The sequence below is a fragment of the Micromys minutus genome (assembly GCF_963924665.1).
Source record: "Micromys minutus genome assembly, chromosome: 17".
In the NCBI taxonomy this organism is placed as follows: domain Eukaryota; kingdom Metazoa; phylum Chordata; class Mammalia; order Rodentia; family Muridae; genus Micromys; species Micromys minutus.
This window is the reverse complement of record NC_137952.1, coordinates 37,662,089-37,682,183: the sequence shown is the minus strand read 5'-3', so window position 1 is coordinate 37,682,183 and position 20,095 is coordinate 37,662,089. Positions and strand designations below refer to the sequence as shown.

The 20,095-nt window shown below is 48.4% G+C and overlaps 1 protein-coding gene across 3 annotated transcripts; it reads left to right on the top strand.

Moving 5' to 3' along the window:
- Window positions 1-7,078: 7,078 nt before the first annotated feature.
- ADISSP (adipose secreted signaling protein) lies at window positions 7,079-19,723 on the top strand. Of its 3 annotated transcripts, none has more exons than XM_080931286.1 (6): window positions 7,079-7,200; window positions 13,272-13,388; window positions 14,726-14,868; window positions 18,263-18,401; window positions 19,285-19,407; window positions 19,585-19,723. In XM_080931286.1, the coding sequence occupies exons 2-6, from the start codon at window positions 13,370-13,372 to the stop codon at window positions 19,683-19,685; spliced, it is 525 nt and encodes a 174-aa protein (XP_080787412.1). In that variant the 5' UTR covers window positions 7,079-7,200; window positions 13,272-13,369; the 3' UTR covers window positions 19,686-19,723. The 3 variants fall into 3 exon arrangements, with proteins under 3 accessions (XP_080787412.1, XP_080787410.1, XP_080787411.1); XM_080931284.1 differs by having other exon boundaries at window positions 19,282-19,407; XM_080931285.1 differs by lacking the exon at window positions 7,079-7,200 and adding an exon at window positions 7,457-7,608 and having other exon boundaries at window positions 19,282-19,407.
- The last annotated feature ends 372 nt before the right edge of the window (window positions 19,724-20,095 follow it).

Genomic DNA, 20,095 nt, shown 5'->3' with positions numbered 1-20,095 from the left:
GTAGACCTGGGTTCTATAAGAAAGCAGGCTGAGCAAGCCAGGGGGGCAAGCCAGTAAGTGACATCCTTCCATGACCTCTGCATCAGCTCCTGCTTCCTGATCTGCTTGAGTTCCAGTCCTGACTTCCTTTGGTGATGAACAGCAATGTGGAAGTGTAAGCTGAATAAACCCTTTCCTCCCCAGCTTCTTGGTCATGATGTTTGTGCAGGAATAGAAACCCTGACTAGGACATTAGGGAAAAGTCATATACTGGCATCAATACCAAGAGGAATTGTTAGGACGATTTTTCCTTTGTGGTAATGGAGATTGAAGAGAGATGCAAGAAATTCAGCTGGTTTACGTTATTTGTAATGGTTTGTTTCTTAGGGCACTGCCCAATCCTTCCTAAAAGTCCTGCTAACTGGGGACAGAACAAAAATTTCACAACAAATTAAAATAATTGGGCTGATGAAATGGCTTATTAGGTAAAGGTATCTGCCACCAAGCTTAACGACTTGGTCAATTCCTGGAACCCACATAGTAGAGGGGAGAGGTGGCTCCCACAGTCTGTCCTCTGAATTCATGACTTCTGATTTCCTTTGGCTTATTCCTCCCACAATTCCCCAGATGTTTAAAGATGAGTAAAAACAGGCTGACAATCCTGTGGAAGAGACAACATGTAAATGACACCTAAGAATTATTATTAATATTTTGGATAGATTAAACATAACCATGATTTTTAAAAACACACACAAAGTAAAAATAAAAGGCAGGGCTTTAATCCCAGCACGTGGGGTGTAGAGACAGACAGATGAAGTCATCTTGGTCTACAGAGTGAGTTCCAGGACAGCCAAAGCTACACAGAGAGACCCTATCTCGGAAAAACCAAATCCTCAAAACAAAACAAAGTAAAGTAAAAATGGAAAATGAAAAGCCTATTGTTTGGACAGCCTTCCAGAATGGTTTTTTTTTTTTTTTTTTTTTTTTTGAGACAAAGTCAAGTCTTCAACTCAAAAGGCTGTGTCTCATCTTCCTGAGTCCTGGGACGTGGGCACACACCACACCTATAATCCTAACACTGAGGTGGGATTATAGCAGGTTCTGTGTGCTAAGGAGGATTTATTGTCATCTTATGTTTCTTCTTTACACACAGGGCCATGTGTCCCATTCTATGTCCTGACCTTCTTATAGATACAAGGTGATTTATTTTATGACCCACAGAGCATTCAGTTGTTTAGTCAGCCTTGCCCCCTCACAGTACTCTGTGAGGGTGTTCTGGGAGCTTAGAGGAGTAAAGCAGACTTCCCTACCTTCTATGGGCAGGCCAACCTCATCCAATCAGTTGAAGGACTGAGTAGAACACAAAGGCTAGTTGTCCCTTGGGTATGAGAATCCTTACAGCCTGAGGGCTTTTGGACTGGCACCTCAGTTCCACTTCCCCTTCTCTCCAGACACAAACACAAATACTGGCTCCAGTTGAGTCTTAAGCCTGAGCCTGTGGTTTTTGGACCAGCCTCCTAATTTGCATTGGAACTGAAGGAAGTACCTCAGAATTTGCATTGGAACTGAAGAAACTTCTGGGTACCTCTAACAGTCAAGTCACCCTGCTGACTATGGCACTCACCAGCCACCATAACTGTGTGAACCAAGTCCCTAAACCAAAGCAATTGTCGAGGCTCCCTGTTTTGGTTCTGCTTTTGTGCTGACTTCAACCGATTATGCTTTTCTGGAGAACCCTGACAAATATAAGATTCTTCCATGTTGCTAAGAAATGTCTCCTCTTTTAGCCACATGAAACTCTTTTGTTTAGTCTGTCCTATACTTGCATACTTAGTTCCCATTTTTGTTATTAATACTAGCAATATAACAATGGTTAGGCTTATGCCCTAATAACAGTATCATGTAAGGGGTTATCTGGATGATAAACTTTATAATGGGGGTTGCTAGGTTAAAGAGTGTGGTGGCCTATGCACTGTGGAGACTGAGGCATAATGATCTCTATAAATTTGAGGTATGCCTGGTCTATAAAGCAAGGTCCATGCCAGCCAGAGCGTGACCCTGCCTCAAACAAAATAAATGAGTGTATGTGTAGTCCTGACACTGTGACATTGTGACATTGCTCTGTAAAGGACATGGCTGACTCATTGTTGAGACAAACACTGGTAACCTATGGCCACACTTTGCTTGTTTTCAATAAAGAAATTATCTTTTTTTTTTTATTGATGAAGATGGGATGCAACTGGCTCTTTTCACCAATGCTAACTGGAGTTTCAGTAAGTACAAACTCTTCAGATAAGTTTTAAGAGTTCCTATAAATGGATGGTTGTATTTTGTTAGGGTCCTATCAGAGAAACACACAAAAGTGTATTTTTATTTTTATCTTTTTTTTTTTGCACTCCATCCCTCCCAAAACAAATGAATTTATTTATTTGTTTGTTTAGAGACAGAGTTTCTGTAGGCCTAGATTCTCTAAAGTTATTTTATTTAGGGTTCTTAAATACTTCAACCTCCCTTCTAGCCAACTCACCTAAGGTAGGGGAGAAAGAAGAGACAAGGGAGTTGTGGACCTGTTTAGAAGGAGTTCTTTGGGGGAGATTCCAAACTTAATTGTCAGGATACTAGCAGTACAGTCCAATAGTAAACACCAAACATGAATCAGTAGCAGCAGCCTGATCCAGCAGAAACCACAAGGCTCTGCCAAATTGGCATGAGTCAACAGAAGCAGCAAGAATCAGCTAGAATACCATGAGGTCTTTAGCATGTTTCTATGAAGTGAAGACCAGCGAAGACCATCGAAGAGGCAAGACCAGTGAAGTATTGTGGCAAAAATTATTGAAGCATTGCACAGAGTTGAAATGCCAGAGCATCCTTTCACTGTTTGTGGGGTTCCACTTATACTCTTTCCAATCATCATGTGCCCTCTCAAGGGTCTGCTCCAGCAACACATCACATGCCCTCTCATGTGTCTGCTTTAGGTTTAGCCCTGGCTAGTTTGCAACTCACTATGTAGACCAAGCTGGACTTGAACTCTCAGAGATCTTCCTGCTTCTTGTCTTTCAAGTGCTGGGACTATGTGCACCACCATGTCTGGTTTTGTGTGTGTGTGTGTGTGTGTGTGTGTAGGTAAATGAATACAGGTGCTGTGCAAGCCCTATACTCTGGAGTTGGAGTTACGGGCTATTGTGAGCTGCCTGAAGTGGGTGCTAGGAATCAAACTTGGGTTCCCTGTAAGAGCAGCTCATACCCTTAACCAGTGAGCCATCAGACCAACCATCATAGGAAATTTCTTATGGGGATTTAAATACAGGTACATTTTGGAGATGGTTAAACAGTCTCTGTAAGGCTTCTCTGCATCTTTTATGATGCTAAGGAATGAGCACAGGGCCTTACCCATACTATACAAGCATTCTCCCCCTGAGCTATATCCCACACTCAATCACTTTAAAAATCTTTTCAGATAATTTCCCACTGATTTGTCCAGACTGGTTTTAAACTCACTCTGAAGCCCTGGGAGACCTACAGCTTTTGAACCCCGTGCTTCAGCCTCCCACATGGTGGGGATTATCGGCCAAATGGCACCAGGCCCTAATAAAGTTAATGTTTTTATATCTACTGCTGGAGTTTTAAGTCCAAAGATTAGGAGCTGGGAAGGGAAGATGGACATTTAAGTGGAGCACAGTGGAATGCAAGAGCAAAAGCTCCTGAACAAAGTGAACCCAATCTCAGCTCTTATTGCTTCCAGTCTTCATGGGAGGGGACCGCAGAAGCAGCAGCCCCCTTGGTCAGCTGACCCAGGGGTCAGAGACTTGAAGGAGAATCAGGAAAACACAGAGTCCTTGTAGGCACGTCTGCTACTCTACGTCAGTGAGGTAAGCTAGCAGATCAACAAAGTGCGTGGGTGACAGAGCTCTTCCTTGGAGCTTGTAAATGTCAGATTCTGTATTGCTGCTATTTTCTTCCAATCTTTAACTCTCATGCAAAAATGTCTGTTGTGGCCCATCCTTATTCAAAACACATGTGAACGAAAATTTGAAAAATGCACTTCATACTAGCAAAGTAGCACTTTACAAAGCTACAAAAAGCTATGCACCAGCAAATTCTGGATATATACTTAGGAGAAATACATGTATTTATCAAAAGAAACACACTAAAATCCAAAAGTAATGGTTTTTTTTGTATCTTTTGATCAATATTTTTTTAAGAATCATCCATATTTTTGCATGAATTCAGCTTGTTCTTTGTCACTGATATCATTGTATAAATATAGCATAGTTTGCTTATCTTATTGTTGATATATATTTGAATTATTCCCATTTGGGCCTGGCTCAGTTAGGGTTTTACTGCTGTGAGCAGACACTATGACCAAGGCAACTTTAACTGATACTGGCTCACAGGCTGAGTTATAGTCCATTATTGTCAAGGCAGGAGCGTGGCAGCATCCAGCCAGGCATGGTGCAGGAGGAGCTGATACTTCTACATCTTCAGATGAAGGCCACTAGAAGACTGGCTTCCAGGCAGCTAGGACGAGGGCCTTAAAGTCCATGTCCACTGTGACACACCTACTCCAACTAGGCTACATCTATTCCAACAAGGCCACACCTGTACACAGTGTCACTCCCTGGGCCAACCATGTGTGTGTGCTCACGAGAGAGAAATCATGTATATTTTTATCATCTATCAAAAATGTATTTTTATTTACTTGTATGTGTGCTTGCATGGGCTTGTCTGTATGTGTATCATGTGTGTGCAGAGTCCAAAGAGACTAGAAGAGGGCATCAGATCTCCTGGAATTGGAATTACAGGCAGTTGTGACTGAGAGTTGGGAACCAAATCCTGGTTTGTTGGCTTGTTTGTTTCTGAGACAGGTGTCTCTGTGCAATACCCCTGGCTGTTCTTGTAGACCACAATGGCCTCCAACTCAAAGAGATCCACCTGTCTCTGCCTCCCGAGTTTTGAGATTAAAGGTGTATGCCACCACCACCAGGCTCAAATCCTGCTCTTAACTACTAAGCATCTTTCTGGCCTCCAAGCATCTGTCAAGTTTATTACATATTACTCCAAGGAGATTTATTATAGTTTAATATTTTTATTTAATAAAGCAGAAAACTCTGGAGCTGGAAGTGTTTTCCTAACCTGTAGCCGCTCATTTCTTCTCACATACTGCCTTCAACAATATAGAGCCTGGTGTTCTATCATTGGATAATAAGGCCTTGGGCAAGGAAGCTTCTCATAGGCCTGGGCACTTGTGATGTTGCCATACCTTCTTGGTGCACAGACCCACTGAGGAGCAATGAAACAGCCATGTAACTTCTATCTTGGCGTTCTGCTGCTACTCAAAGCCGTACTTTCTCCAGGAAGTCTTCCGGAACCATTAGTGGCCTTTTCCAGAAACATGTAGCATGCTCTAGTACAAGCAGCTCCGTATCATAGGTCTTCCCAGGTACCCAAGATGCTCAGAGTCTAGGAACATGAGGAGTGCTGGCAAGATCAGGAAACTAGTTCTTTCTGGGTGGTGGTCTCACAGTAAGCTGTGAGCGACTTGCAATGGGAGCAGCCTAGCACAGTAACTTACCTGCCCTACATATTCAGAAAATACATTAAAAGGAGTTGACAATTAGAAAATTGCCCCAGACAGTAAACTGTTAGTAATTATTCTGTGCTTAACAGAGCTCACCAAGAGATGGGTTTCAAGGGAAAAGTAGAAAGAGAGAAAAGGGATCCTGAAACTGAAAGTCAACACACCCCTAGGCAGTAAAATAAACACGACGGGGTTCAGAGGGGACTATGGTAAACTGATGTTCCAAAGAGGCAGAGGCCACTACCTCCAAGCCCTTGGTTCCTGTTTGGAATGTGAATGTGCGTATGTGTTGTTAGATCTGATATTTCAAAAGAAGACTGAAAATGAGAATCCTTTGTGAAGAAATAGGACGAAGGGCTAGAATATGGGAAGAAGACTTATTTATAAAAGCCTCGGGAGGCTGCATCTATGAAGGCTACTTTTGTCTGGCATGGTGGCCTTCAGGATACTTCGGACCCACTGTCTGCTGATTTGGAAAAGAACAGATATGAACACAAGACAGGGCTTATGAAAAGGTGGGAGTGGGGGTTGAGTAGGCCGGGATTAGAATGAAAAGTTCTCAATGTCCGTGCTGGAGGACGGAATTTTCTCAACAGCAGGGAGCGCACATATCGTCCAAAACATAGATAAAAGTTTGAGAAACCCTCCTGAAGACGGCAGGGAAGCGCTGGGCCCTCTGAAGTAACGCTATGAAAAAAGTAGCTCAGAAAGACTCATTTGTTCACAGCCTAAGGACAGAAGATCCGAGTGAGGTTCAGGGCCATAAGGACAAAGAAGGATCGGGACCTTGAGGGCTCTTAAAAGCAGCGATCACATTCTACCGGAAAAACAAGCAAGCTCTCAGAGGTCCAAGGCCTGCCTGTCTCCCCTAGTTAAGTTGGAAGGATCAGGAACTTGTGTGTCCTGGACTGCTCCTTCAGCACTTAAAGCCACTTGTCCTAGTCAGTGTATATAAGGGTCAAGATAGTCACACACCGAAAGGTGGGGCCTGTGGCAAAAATCCAAAACCCTAAGCGAGTGCTCTATGTAGCCGCCCACACCCTGTCGGGTGGGTCGAGACGCATCTCGCTGCTATGGCGACCGCCTCCTTGGAGATCAAGAGCAGAAGCTCCTGTCCCCGGGGGCGCCCGCGTACGCTCCCTCCCCGCCTTCCTACGCCGCGTGCCTTCTTTGTTCCTATGCTTGTCTGGAATAGGGGACGGGCGGGTAAGAAAGACCGAAACCCAGATTCAGTCGAGTAGGGAAGCTGACTGCTTAGCTCTTAGGTAAAACTGTCCCGGCTTGGAAGCCTCAAGGGGCAGGTCGCTCAGGTCAGCTTCCAGCAGCGGTTCCTACACAGCTCCCAGCCAGCCTCACCGCCAGAGCTCGTGCTGTTGGGGTGACGTCGACTCGTGGGGCTCAGCCTCCGCGCGCACGTGATATGGAATCTCGTCGTTAATTGGTGGGCCTCAAAGCCAGTGCATTGGTCCTAAGTGCCCTAGCTCCGCCCCTCCACGCCCCTCAAGCCAATGAAGGAGGAGAGGGCGTGGCGCGAGGCTGCTGCGGCGCGGGGCTCTTCCTCGCGCTCTCGAACCCGTTCTGCTGCTGCCGCCGCCGCCTCCGCGGTTGTTCCTGCCGGCCTGGCCGCCGGGCTCGCCTGCCAGGTGAGATGGGCCCTCCCAGCTCCGTCTAGTGCAGCCGGCTCCTGGGTCTGAGATTCTCCGCTGAGCTGGATCTGGAGGCTCTGCTTAAGCCTGGGGAACTCTGCAGAAGCGGGATGGGGTGGGGGATGTGGGGTCCTGGGTACAAGTAACGGTTAGCCGGCAGGGTACAAGTGACACCTGAGGGTGGGGGCGTAAATGTGGCGGACTTCCCGTTTCCACCTGGTCCTCATGGCTCTATGTGACCTTGGAAGAGTAGTCTCTTGAGTCTCCAGTACCCGGGCACGATCATGAGGAGGATGTTGATGTTGGGAGTGTCGGCTCCGGAGACTCCTGCGTCAGCCTGGCGAGCCCAGAGAGCGCAGGGCATTATCTCAGATGGACAGAGCCGCGGCCTTACTCTTGATGTGGGTACGTCTGAGGCCCGTTCCGCTGCTCCTGTCCCCTGACAAAACAGTAATAGTGGGGTGGGGAGTGCCACACCCACAGCGATGGCGGTAGGAAAGGCCAGAGAGCCAGAGCCTCCCAAGTGTCTGGCAGAAATGGTTTGGTTTAGGTTCTGGACCAGTGCTCCCGTTAGTGAAAAGGGCTCTGTTGGACAGCTTGAGTCTTTTGTCTTTAATCTTGGTAGTGGGATGCAGAGATAGGGCATTGCTCTGCATTAAGGAGCGCGCCGGGGTGGGGTGGGATGGAGGGGGTGGGGTGGGTGGGTGGTGGGTATGAGGGAGATCCGGGGCAGCTGTCACCCGTCTTCTGCTTCCTGGGTGAAAGAGTCAATCTAGAGGCCAGAGGAATCCAAGCTCCCTCCTTTGGCTGAGGTCAGAGGGAATGTGGGAAGTGGGTGCTTGGCAGAAGAGAACCACACATATTGGTAGACAGGAGTGGGTAACACCCTTTTCATGGGTCCACCTTTCCCTCCACTGTTTGTGAGAGTAAACACCCATACTGTCCTTGCATCGTTGGTTTTGGGGAAGGGGGCTTTGAAGATAGGTCAAGGCTGAGAAGATGGGAGATTGCTTCCACATATGACCAATGTGGCCCTCCCTAGCTGGGACTTCAGTGGGTGCTCTTTGAGCGTTAAGGGGAGGTTGGACAAATGCTTCCGGTGGGATGAAAGACTGAGCTGTGACTGGGTCCCTGGATGGGTGCAGGGGAGGTGGTAGGAAGAACTGAAGGTTGTTTTCTGCTCTGACATAGAAAAAGGCTTCTGTTAGGTTGAGAACGGTGGGTGAAGAATGATTTAATAAGAGAGGAGACGCTGAAAGGTTTGGGGATATGCTCCCAGCCACATAGCACAGTTCAAGCCGAAATTGGCTCTGTGATACCTTTGGGCTTAAAGGCTGCCTCTGGGAAAAGGTGGATAGTCTGAAGGGAGACTGTCACAATTCAGGAGTTCCACTTTGCCATAGATAGACCATCTGTGGCTCTTAGCTTGGAGCTTAAATGCTAGAACTGGGCAGCCCAGAGTTGAAGTTGCAGCCTAGACCAGCTAGGGGCAAGGCCTTATGGTGCCAGGGCCCTAGGTTTTTCCAAAACCACCCAGTTGTTTACCCATGTGCTAGGTCTTTAGAAAGGCAGCCTCAAAGCTTTCCCCTGCCCACATTTTTGTTACTCTTGTTTCCCTAAGAGCATCTGAAAGCCCAGGAAGCCTTCAATGCTCCCCATCAGCTGATGTGTGTGCACATGTGTGTGTATGCATGTATATGTGTTTACTTTCGAATTATTTAGAGATATTGTCTCAGATAGCTCAGATTGTTCTTACTGTCACTTTGTAGCCAAGGGTGACCTTGAACTCCTGATCCTCTTGCCTCTACTAACCAAATCTGCCTACTGCCATACCCAGTTTTCTCTCCTTCCACTCCTGATTTGTTGGCAGCCACCTAAGGACAGGGGGCATCATCTTCTTAGCCAGACGAAGGGCCTAAAGTAGAAAAGACTCCACAGTCTCCTCCTCCATAGTCTTCCCGGAGCCTGACTGCCTTGAAATGGAAGAAAGGAAAGAGAGACCTCCTTAATCTCTTAGCTAGTTTCTGAGAAGCTCAACTCCCTGAGGGCTTCTCCAAGAGTGACCGGAAGTGCTTTTCTCTGGTGCTTTTCTTTCAGTGAAATTTCCTTTGCTTGAAGAACCGAGCCCTCTGAGCTTTGTTTTTGTAGTGGTTAAGGGTTGAGGTAGGGGAATAGAGGATGTGAGTATCTTCACAGAGTTCTAGGCAAAGCTGCACCAAGCCCTGAGAACAGGCCACTGCTTTCTCTATTGGAGAGGTAAAATGGCCTATCCTCACAGGCAGCAAGGGTATAGTCTGAATTTGATTGGCTGCTGCCCCCCTAGTATGTGTGTGTGGGGGTCTGTGGGATTTAGGTGACAGTGGGGACCTGGCTAGCACAGGTGCAAGCTGGAGGCATGGCCAGGCTTGAAGTTGTGAGGTGGCCTAGCAGTTCCCTGTGGGCAGGACTACAGTGAGAGAGGCCCAGTGGCCTCTTTTCCTGCTTCTAATGAGGGATTCGTGTGGATGAGTATAGCTCCCATGGGGCAGCCACTGGCAGGCTGTCTGTTGAGAAAGGAGGTTTGGTTTTTCCAGGCTCTTGTGGGTCCCTGTAGTTACTTGCCTTACCATTCTTAGGATTACAGACAGTTCCTGGGTGATGACTCTCTTTCACATTCTGCCTCTGTAGGAAATGGAGGTCTTGCTTTCAGCCTGGGGTGAGCATGGGCAGGAACCAACTGACTGTCGTAACCCTCCAGAGGGAAAGTGGAAGGAAGCCTCAGTTGGTTGGAGGTTTTTTTTCCAGAGCAAGAATTGGCTAAGAGATGAGGGCAAAAAGTTCCTGAGAGTCACGGACCCCAAGCATGCCATATCTAGCCCAGTTGGGCTTGCCTCAGGATGTCATTCATTAATTCAATCAAACATGTCCACCGAATTCGTCTTCCTCTCCAGTGCTCTGATGGATGCTGGGGACATTTGGCAAAATATTCACTGCCCTCAATGACAGGAAAGATTAAAAGAAGTTATTACAGAGTGAGAGGGGACATGGCTTCCCTGGGGTGGGGTGGAACGTGAGCTGCTTTCCTGAAAAGATGCTGGGGCTGGAGCTGAGGTGTAGATGGGCCTCAGGGCCTGGAAAAAGGAAGATTGGGACTATTCCAGGTCAGACTGCTTTGTTAAAAGGGCTCATGGGAGTGAGCCTTTGCTCACCAGCCACGGGTCAGCCACATTTCTAAGAAGTGTCTGGAGATAGGGAAAAACCTGACAGACACTGGGCTGTGGCTGTCCCATGGCTACAGCAGTGTGGAGACCAGCCGCTCTGGTCACCGTAAGCAACCCTCGTCAGACATGAGTAGGGCAGAGCTTGCTGCTCTTCATTCCAGGGCCTGTGAGCTTCTGTGAAGGCATTGAAGGTGCATGTTCCAGTTCTGGCTGCTTCTACATCCCAGAGTCTGGAGTCTTGAATTCCATGCCTCTGTCCAGGCTCCTTTCTACTAGGGCTATCCTGGGCTATCCTGGGACCCAAGCTCTGAACCCCTAACCACAGTGGGGGATCTGGGTGGACTTGTCTGGCAACAGGCAATAGGGAAGAAAGAAAGTCCCAGGGGACCCTGGGCTCATGCTCTGGACAGGCCCAGCCACTGAACATTCTCTGAATTATGCAAGGCCACTCCCCATCACTCGTTTCTAAACACTTCAGTGTGCTTCTCTGATAAACATGGACATGCGTATATAGTACAATTCCATTATCTCACTGAATAAAATCAGTTTTCCAGACTGGCTTCAAACTCTCTCTGTAGCTGAGGAGGTCAGAAGGGCTTCAGTCCCCTGGTTTTAAGCTGGGAGCTGATTCTGAGTCCCTGGTAAGAGCAACAAGTGTTCTGAGCCATTGTTCCAACCCTCCTTAATATATTTGAATTAAATTAATTTGCACAGTGCTGTGGCATTGCCACATGGTAAGCAGGCACTTTCCTGTTGAGTTCTGTCTCTAGGCTTCCAAATGTTGGTCTCTCTGTCTCTTTCTTGCTTACAGGCATCTCACTCTATAGACCAGGCTGTCTGGAGACTCACAGAGACCCACATGCCTCTCTGCATTCCAAGTATTAAGATTATAGCCACACCACAACATTCGGCTTCCAAATGTCCACCCTCCCAGATTTATTTCATCTTAATATGTATGTGACTGTTGGGGGTATGTGCTCATAAGTATAGGAACCAGGAGAGGCCAGAAGAGGTTTTCAGATCCCCTGGGGTTGGGGTAACTTCCTGACAATGGCGAGTTGTCTGACATGGGTTCTAGGATTCAGACACCCATCTTCTGCACGAGCAGTGCATGTAACCACAGATCCACCCAGCCCTTCAAATGTCTTATTTTAATCGAGTGTTAGGAATCCCTCCCACCATTTCTTGTAGTTGATGAGGCGCAAGGGTCTGCTTTCTCGTGGGATGTATCTGCCTTCTCGGCGCCTTATGTGAGTATTACTCTAAAGCAGGTTGGTAGAACTGTACAGACCATGTCACTAGTCAGAGTTGTTTTGTTTCAGTGCAAAGGCGGTCACAAATGACACACAAACGAGTGGGAGGAATTGTAACCCAATGAGCCTTTATTTGCAAACAAACAATCAGGCTGTGGCCCAATTCCATATCTAGAGCACTCGCCCCACATCCCTTTCACTTAGAAACAGGTCAGTTGTCCTGTGGCACAGTCTGCTCACGGTTTTTTAGTTTGTCCCACAGTCGGATGCTTCTGGCTAGGTTGTATACAGAGGCTGTTAGGCCTCGTCTAAACATCTTCATCAGTCATCCTTTGTCAGAGATGCTGTGACTTCATGCAGGCTGTCTCACTTAGGGGACATGGCTGTGTTGTCCCACAGTGAGTGAGGGAGATAGTATCTCTCCATTGCAATCTGTGTCAGTCTCCCTCTGGGTCCTCAGATCATCTGTCAGTGCCACTCGGGCATCTCTCATGGGTCAGCAGCATCCCGAGAGTCCTTGCCTCTGGCGTTTGTTTCTTTAGGAGCACAGAATGACTTGGCATTTGATCCTTTGTTGTTAGCAGGAGGTTGCCTACAAAGATGGCAGCTCACATACAGGATATGGGCTGAGTGATTTCCCTTTAATGGCCTGATCCCATAGCAGACAGTTGAGGCATTACTGCCCTCAGTGGTACATTAAGTAGGCCTTTGTCTTGATTGCTTTCCTCCTTTTCTGGGATCTGTACGTGTGCTGGCTTTGTATATCCCATCTCTTCCGATGGGTGCCCTCGACATTTTTTGATGTTTAAATGGACTCTACCCTACCCACCAGAAGCTTCCTCATGGTTATTCTTTTGCTTTTGTTACACGTACGTATGCGTGTATATACACTTGCACATGCACTAGCCAGCATATGTATGATGAAAGGTGCAGGAGTTGTTTATCTCCTGCCGTGTGGGTCCCTCAGATTAAATTCAGGTCATCAGGCTTGGCAGCAAGTGCCTTACCTGCTGATCTAGCTCAGCTTCTTACAGTTACTTTTGCACTGAGGCAGCCCTTGGGTTGCTGAGCCAGAGGCTTCCATGACTCAAGTTAGGGTCTAAACAGCAGGCTTAGACAGAGGGCACCTCCTCCACAGGACTGTGTATGAGGCCTGACTGACTGCCAAAATATGAATATGACATCTTATGAGGTCGTCTCCTGTTTTTGCCCACTTGTAACCATACTGTTGACTGACCTGCATCTACTTGAACTGGATGTATGACCTGAATAATATAGTCCTTGGGCCTGCTCTTTGGGATCAGCAATACCAGAAATAGCCTCTAAAAATTGCCAGTAAAGAAAGCCTCCTTTCTTTCTAGGCTGTCTTTCCTGCCAGGTAGCTGGACATATGAGTCCTATGTTGGCACTGTGGCGCCTGAAGTTAGCTGGTCAGTAGGGTATCAGGCAGGGCTAGACTGAGAGGGTGTGTGTGTGTGTGTCAACTAGAAGGGTCAGACAGATGCCCCTGTGTCTTCTGAAAGCAATAAGGATTTTCCAAAGGGAGCGTCCCCAATTCCCACCAGTCATGGGCTGATGGGTCTTGACTCCTATTTCCGTATTCTGCATCCTTCAGGTTCCCACTGCTGTCTCTGGAGCATGGCAGGCTGCTGAGCTCGAGTGGCAGTGTCAAGTAGGAGCTGTGTGTCTTGCCCAGTGGCAGGGAGGGCGTCCATGGCTGCAGCCAACAGAGGTAAGTGCTGTAAGTCTAAGTTTGCATGAGCTCTTGGAGTGGCCCTTGGTGATGAAGTATTGTTGCATATTGGGCTTGTTTCAGCCCTGAATGTGATTATGTCTCAGTGTTCAGAATATGCCAGTGCTTGTGCGGGCTCCAGGATCACCCAAGCCCCAGCAGGGAGCCCTGCTTGCTCCTTGGTTCGCTAGTCTATGGAGGTATATACTTCTGTGTCCACATACGTCAGTCCCTCTGTTCCACTGGTCACAGTGTTAAAGGACATCAGACGCCTGGACCAGGACCAGGCTCTTGGCTAGCTTCCAGCCATGCAGTATGTTTCAGTCCCTGCCCTTTCTGGCCTTAGAACTCCCAACACATCACAGTGGTAGCTAATAACCCTCACAGATCCTCATCTACACTTGTAGAGGAGGAAACGGTGTGGGGTAGACTGGAATGCTTCACATTGATCTTGCAACCTCTTCTAGGTGGCCAAGTGTTTTTTGTTTTTTTTCTCAAAAGTGTGGTTTTTAACAGGCTCCATTGTAAGTAGATTCACTCGAGTTCATCCTTATCACTGTGCGGCAGGTTGGTTGGAGTTATCAGGAGTCACAGGCTGGGCCTGTCTCATGCACTAACAAACTAGGAAGGGAAGGCGTCTCTGGGGATGAGAGGTGGTTCAGCAGTCCTCTTGTGGAGGACCTAGGTTAAGTTTCCAGCACCCACAGCAGGCAGCCCAAAGCCACCTACCTGTAAACCCAGTTTCTTCAAGTTCCTTGCCTTGGTTGTTGCTGTACCTCTACCCCCACTCCTCCAGACGGGGTTTTACTGTATGGTGCCATCTGGACTTGAACTCACAGAGATTCACCTGCCTCTGCCTCCCAAGTGCTAGGATTAAAAGTGTGTGCCATCATGCCTAGCAGATCCAGAGCTTTCTTGCTTGACACATTGTACACATAAACTCAGACAGACAGACAGTACGCACACACATCCATACACACACACACATACACACACACACACACACACATACACACACACACACACACACACACACACACACACACACACACGTGTACTAATAAATAAACAAATAAATAAAATCTTAAAAACAAACAGATGGCCAGGCGGAGAACTTGGCCCTGTGGACAGTTCCACACTGGATGATGGCAGAGAAGACTACACAGGTAGTCTGTGGGTGGGTGGGGTGCAGCCTCAAGGTTAACGTCCACGGTTACTGGTCAGTGTATGCTGGGTGAATTCAAGAGCAGTCTGAGCATGGGGAGGAAACAAGGAGATGTGGTTTCCTGGTGGTGAGGGAGTCCAGCAGCCCCTGGAACCTTCTCCTCTCTTCCTAGGCAGTAAGCCCAGGGTCCGAAGTATCCGTTTTGCAGCAGGCCATGATGCAGAAGGCTCCCAGAGCCACGTCCACTTTGATGAAAAGCTGCATGACTCGGTGGTCATGGTTACTCAGGAAAGTGGCAACAGCTTTTTAGTCAAGGTATGTGAACTCCTCTGTCACCAGCCTCACTCCTTCTTCCTCTTTCTTGGCCTCCAGAAGTTGATCTAACTCTTCCCCAGCTGGGGTCACAGGCACATCCTTGCCTTTCCCTGAGCCTTGATTTCTTCATCTGTAAAATGGGAGGTAAGGAATTGAATAAGTGATTTAGACACATAGACAAAGGCCATAGAAGGCTGGTTGGAGGCTGTGGTGTCATGGCCTGGATTAGGCCTAGGCATGCTGTCCTGGCATTGTGGCCTTGGGTAGTTTGTCCCCCATTTATCTCTTCTCTCCTTTTGACTCGATATACTTTTTATGTTTATGTGTTTTGTTGAAGCATGCAAACCACAGTCACATATGGAGGTCAGAAGACAGCTTGCATGAGTCTGGTCTCTCCTCCACTTCGTGGGTTCCAGGGATCAAACTCTGGTCATCCACCTGGCTGCAGGGTCTTTACCTGCCGAGCCACCTCCTCAGCCAGCTCTTCAGACCTCACGTGGTACTTCACAGACCCAGCAGCATGGCTCCTTCAACCCCTGGGACGCTGTTAGGCTCCATACACACTTAGAAGGGACTAGGGATTGAGATCTTCAGATCGGTTAGTGAGACAGGGTCCCAGAGTTGAGCAGAAGTGCTCTGGAGTGAACAAGGGTCCCAGGTTTGTATTCTTTCCTGTTCAGCTCTAAAGTCTTCATTCTCTCTTCTGGAACTGATGGCTCCCAGGGAAATAAACAAAATCAAGACAAAAGCCAAAGGTAGTCACAGGCACATGGCCCAGAAGTGACCATGGTGATTATGTTAGTGTACTTTTTTCAAAACTTTGTTTCCAAAAGCTAGTATTGTTGGTAGTGGTGTTTTTTTTTTTTTTTTTTTTTTTTTTTTTTTTTGTTTGTTTGTTTGTTTGTTTGTTTTTTGTTTTTGTTTTTTTTCATTTGTTCGTTTGTTTTTGGAGAGAGGGTTTCTCTGTGTAACCCTAATTGCTCTGGAATGTGCTCTGTAGACCAGGCTAGCCTGGAACCTCAGAGAGATGCATCTGCCCCTGCCTCCTGAGTGCTGGGGTAAAAGGTGTGTGCTACCACACCCAGCTGACATGATGGTTTTTGCTTGCTTCTGTTTGTAAACTGTTTCCTGCCCACCAGGAGATAATTTTCAATGAGATTTCACCCCCATCTGGTATTTGGCATATGTCATGGCTGCTCTGTGTTCTGGTTGTTTCCATTCCTTTTATAAATTAGGGTGCTGATACGCATCACCCTCCACATCTCTGAGTATTTCCCCAGCAAGTGCCACAGCTGAGCCCTAGGTCACAGTCTGCAACTACAGCCAGAGAGGCCTTCAAATGTTCCTTTAAACTTATTATAGTATGTGTGAACTGTATAGTGTGTATGCCGTAGTGTGCATGTGGAGGTCAGGGAACAACTTTGTGGAATCAGTTCTCTCCTTCCCCCTTCACACTGGACTGACCTCATGTCCAAAGCCTGTGTGTGTGGCAAATGCCTTTATCCACTGCATCTTCCCAGCCCCTAGAAAGCATTTTTAAAAAACTTTTCCTTCCCATCCATCCGTCCATCCATCCATCTATCTGTCGAGACATGGTCTCTTTCTGTATGTCCCTGGCCATCCTGGAACTCCCTCTGTAGATCAGGCTGGCCTTGGACTTAGAGATCCACCTGCCTCTGCCTCCAGAGTCCTGGGATTAAAGGCATGAGCCACCACTGCCCAGCCTTTCTACATGTATTTATTTTGGTGTGCCATAGCCTATATATGGAGGTTGAGGACAACTTGAGAGAGTCAGGCCCCTCCCCTTTCTAGTATGTAGGTTCTGAGGACCAGACTCAGGTTGTCAGGTCAGTGGGAAGCAGAGTTCCTACTGTGGCAGCTCATTAGACCTGATAATTTTTTGAGAGCCATTAACATGGCTTAGCAGGCAAAGGTAAAACATGACTCCCTAAGCTTGGTCCCAGAACCTACTTGGTAGAAGGATAGAGCCATCTCCTGCAAATTATCTTCAGACCTCCACAACACTATAGCATGTGTTAAGGCTACCCTCTTACCAGTAAATAAAAAAGAAATCCAAATTTTAAAAAATGTGTTGTTTTGTTTTTTTGAGACAGGGTCTCATGTACTCTAAGCTGTCTTTGAACTGGCTGTGTAACCAAGGATGACCTTGGACTTCTGATCCTCTGCCCTCCCTCCAGAGTGCTGGGGTCACAGGTAGGCCCCACTAGGCCCGATTTGATTTGGTGATGGGTATCAAACCCAGGGCCACGCATGCTGGATAGGCTCTCTACCAAATGAGCTATATTCCCAGCTCTTTGTTTTGTGAGTATAGCAGGGCTGGCCCAAGACCCACTGGATAGCTCAGACTGTGCTTAAACCTCTAACAGTCCTACTGCCTTGGTCTCAGTGCTGGAAGTGTGTGAGAGCTAGCTACCCTGCCTGGCTCAGAATGCCTTCAGAAGGCCACTCTTCTCAGGAGCATTTCAGCCTATGACCCTTCACACCAAAACGTTTCCAAGGCCCCTGTCCCAGAGGGACGGCATTGGTTTGCCAGGCAGTGTGTCTGGACAACAGAAACTGCTTAGACCATGAGCAGAGGTCACCGATCACATGGCACACTGAGTGTGCAGGTAGGCACACATCCATTACCATGCGTTGGCAGACAGGACCACAGGGTTTAGTGGTTAACATTCAGCATTTTGGCTTGTTGTCGGCTTCCACAGCTGGTTTAGTGGGTTTTTGTTGTTGTTGTTTGGTTGGTTCTTGGGATTGAAACCAGTGATTCACACATGTTGAATACATACCCCTGATCCATTCCCCAAACCCTAGTGTCTAGTTCTCCAGTTCTGTTTTCTCTCCCATCCCATGCTATCAAGTAATGAGATCATCAGCGCTCCTTCCTGGGCTGCTTCATCTGGATAGGTGCTGTAGTGAAGTTTCCCCTCCCTGGCTGTGGCTGGTTTCTTACTGTGTATCACACAGGACAGGAGTGACCAGGAGGTCTAGGGAGTCTTTTCTCTAGTCCTTAGTGTGACCTCTTGCAGTCACTTCCGGACTTCCATATTCCTTTCTAGAAAACTGAAGCCTGTAGGACCTCTGAGACAGGTGCTGGGCATGAACCTTTGCACCAAAAAGTTCCCAAGGCCCCTGTTCCACAGGGACAGCATTGGTTGCCAGGCAGTAGTATATCTGGACAACAGAAACTGCTTGGGCCATGAGCCTTAAGGGGAAGGAATTGCTAAAAGGCCTGGAACAGCTGGAGAGTAGCAAGCATTGGGCTGGGCTCCCAGGGAAGCAGATGGTGGGGCCCACCAGGAGCCCAGGTGGCATACCCTGATGTCCTAAGAGAAGCCACAGTGAAGATGCCCCTCCCTTCTCTCCCTTGTTGCTGCAGGTTGGCTTCCTGAAGATCCTGCACAGATATGAGATTACCTTCACGCTGCCTCCAGTGCACAGACTGAGCAAGGATGTGCGGGAGGCCCCTGTCCACAGCTTGCACCTCAAGCTCCTCAGCGTCACACCCATCCCTGAAGGTAGGTCCCCTCCTGCCTCATTGCCTATGAGGGCCTGCTTTGAGTAGGAGTGAGAACGTGAGTTTCTTTGCCCCTTTCCTAGCTAGGATGATTACGCAGCTCAGCAAAAACTAGGGCATGGCCCCTCCTTGAGCTTCCAGTATGGGAGCCTGGTGGTTCCAGCTCCAGGTCTCCATTTTTGGACAGAGAAGTCCATTCCATTAACATATGCTACAGGCTTCCATACCTGTTGACTGTCTGGTGGTACCTTCAGGGGGGAGGTCCCAGACATGGGAGCCACTGAGGAACTGTCTCTGGGCCTCCAGCCTTCCCTCTCATCTTCCTGGATAGAAAGGCTTGAGCTGCAGGAACTTTGGGTGGCTAATGTCTAGAGTTCACTAAGTCTATGTAGGCACTGAGTTCCAGGCTGCTTCTCCAGCTGGCTTCTGGTGCTGACTACAGCCTGACAGAGACTAGGGTCAGTTTCAAGGGTAAGATGAGGAAGGAATACCAGCTTCAGTCTCATGTCCCCCCTACGGCTTCCTAACCATCTGTCCTTCCGTGGAAGTCCCTTCCTCTTGCCACAGCATTTATTCACAGCTCACTCTGACAGCCTCTCCTTGATCTCCATCACCTTCCTGCCATCTTGTTTGGCACTAGTGGGACCGTAGAAGGATGAATTGGACCCAGTCTTACACCTTTACAACCACACTGAGCTCTCAGGCCAGAGGCACATTGGCCTTATTTGAAAGGATGGGAAGAAGTCTCTTAAGTCCTGTTCCAGCTCTGTGGGGTGGGTCTCTGAAGGGACCATCTGGGCTTTCTTTCAGCAAGAGGGACGGGGTGGCGGACAGTGAGTGCAGTGGGAGGTACTTATTGTCTATCCATGCCTGTCCTCCAGCAGGTTACAGCATCAAGTGTGAGTACTCAGCACACAAAGAAGGTGTCCTCAAAGAGGAGATGCTCCTGGCGTGCGAGGGTGACATAGGCACCTGTGTGCGTGTGACGGTGCAGGCGCGGGTCATGGGTGAGTTGGTTAGGGCAGGTCTGGTTGGAGGAGGGACACATGAGACCGGCTTCAAGAGATTCTTAAAGCTGGCACGGTCTTTCCCTGAATCCTCAGCTAATGCCAGGGACAGAGGTCCCTGTGGAATCAGCCTTGTGTGGTGCCAGCACACTCTAACTTGTGGTGCCTACCTTGCAGACCGGCACCACGGTACACCCATGCTGCTGGATGGTGTCAAGTGTGTGGGCGCCGAGCTGGAGTATGACTCAGAACACAGCGACTGGCACGGCTTCGACTGAGGCCTGGGGCCGAGCCTGCCTGCCTGCCTGCCTGAGCCCCTGAGCCTTAAATTCCACCTGCTCCCCAACATGCTGCGTGATGGTGTGGTTTCCTCACCTCTCCCCTGGTGGGCATGGTGGGGCTAGACCTTGCTAATGCCTCCCACTTCTGCCTTCATTCCTGCCACAACCCTGCCTCTCCATAGTCTCCTCCCCCACTTCCTCCTCTCCGCGTGCCTGAGTCTCCTGAATGAAGAAGTGGGTTGAGCCCCCAGGAGGCTATCTGAGAGGAGGGACCTGGGGTGGGATTTACCTCTTCCACCCCAAGCCATAGGGGCTCTAGCTAGGGATTGGGAGAGGACCGGTGGCTGTCTCTGTGACTTTGATGCCCCATTGCTGCTGCTACTGTCGTCTCCCCTTCTCCACCTCTG

Bases quoted from the DNA above. Each gene is read 5' to 3' on its own strand.
- ADISSP (XM_080931284.1), top strand. The intron at 14,869-18,262 runs GTATGTGAACTC...TTGTTGCTGCAG, and splicing joins GCAACAGCTTTTTAGTCAAG to GTTGGCTTCCTGAAGATCCT. The intron at 18,402-19,281 runs GTAGGTCCCCTC...CCTGTCCTCCAG, and splicing joins CGTCACACCCATCCCTGAAG to CAGGTTACAGCATCAAGTGT.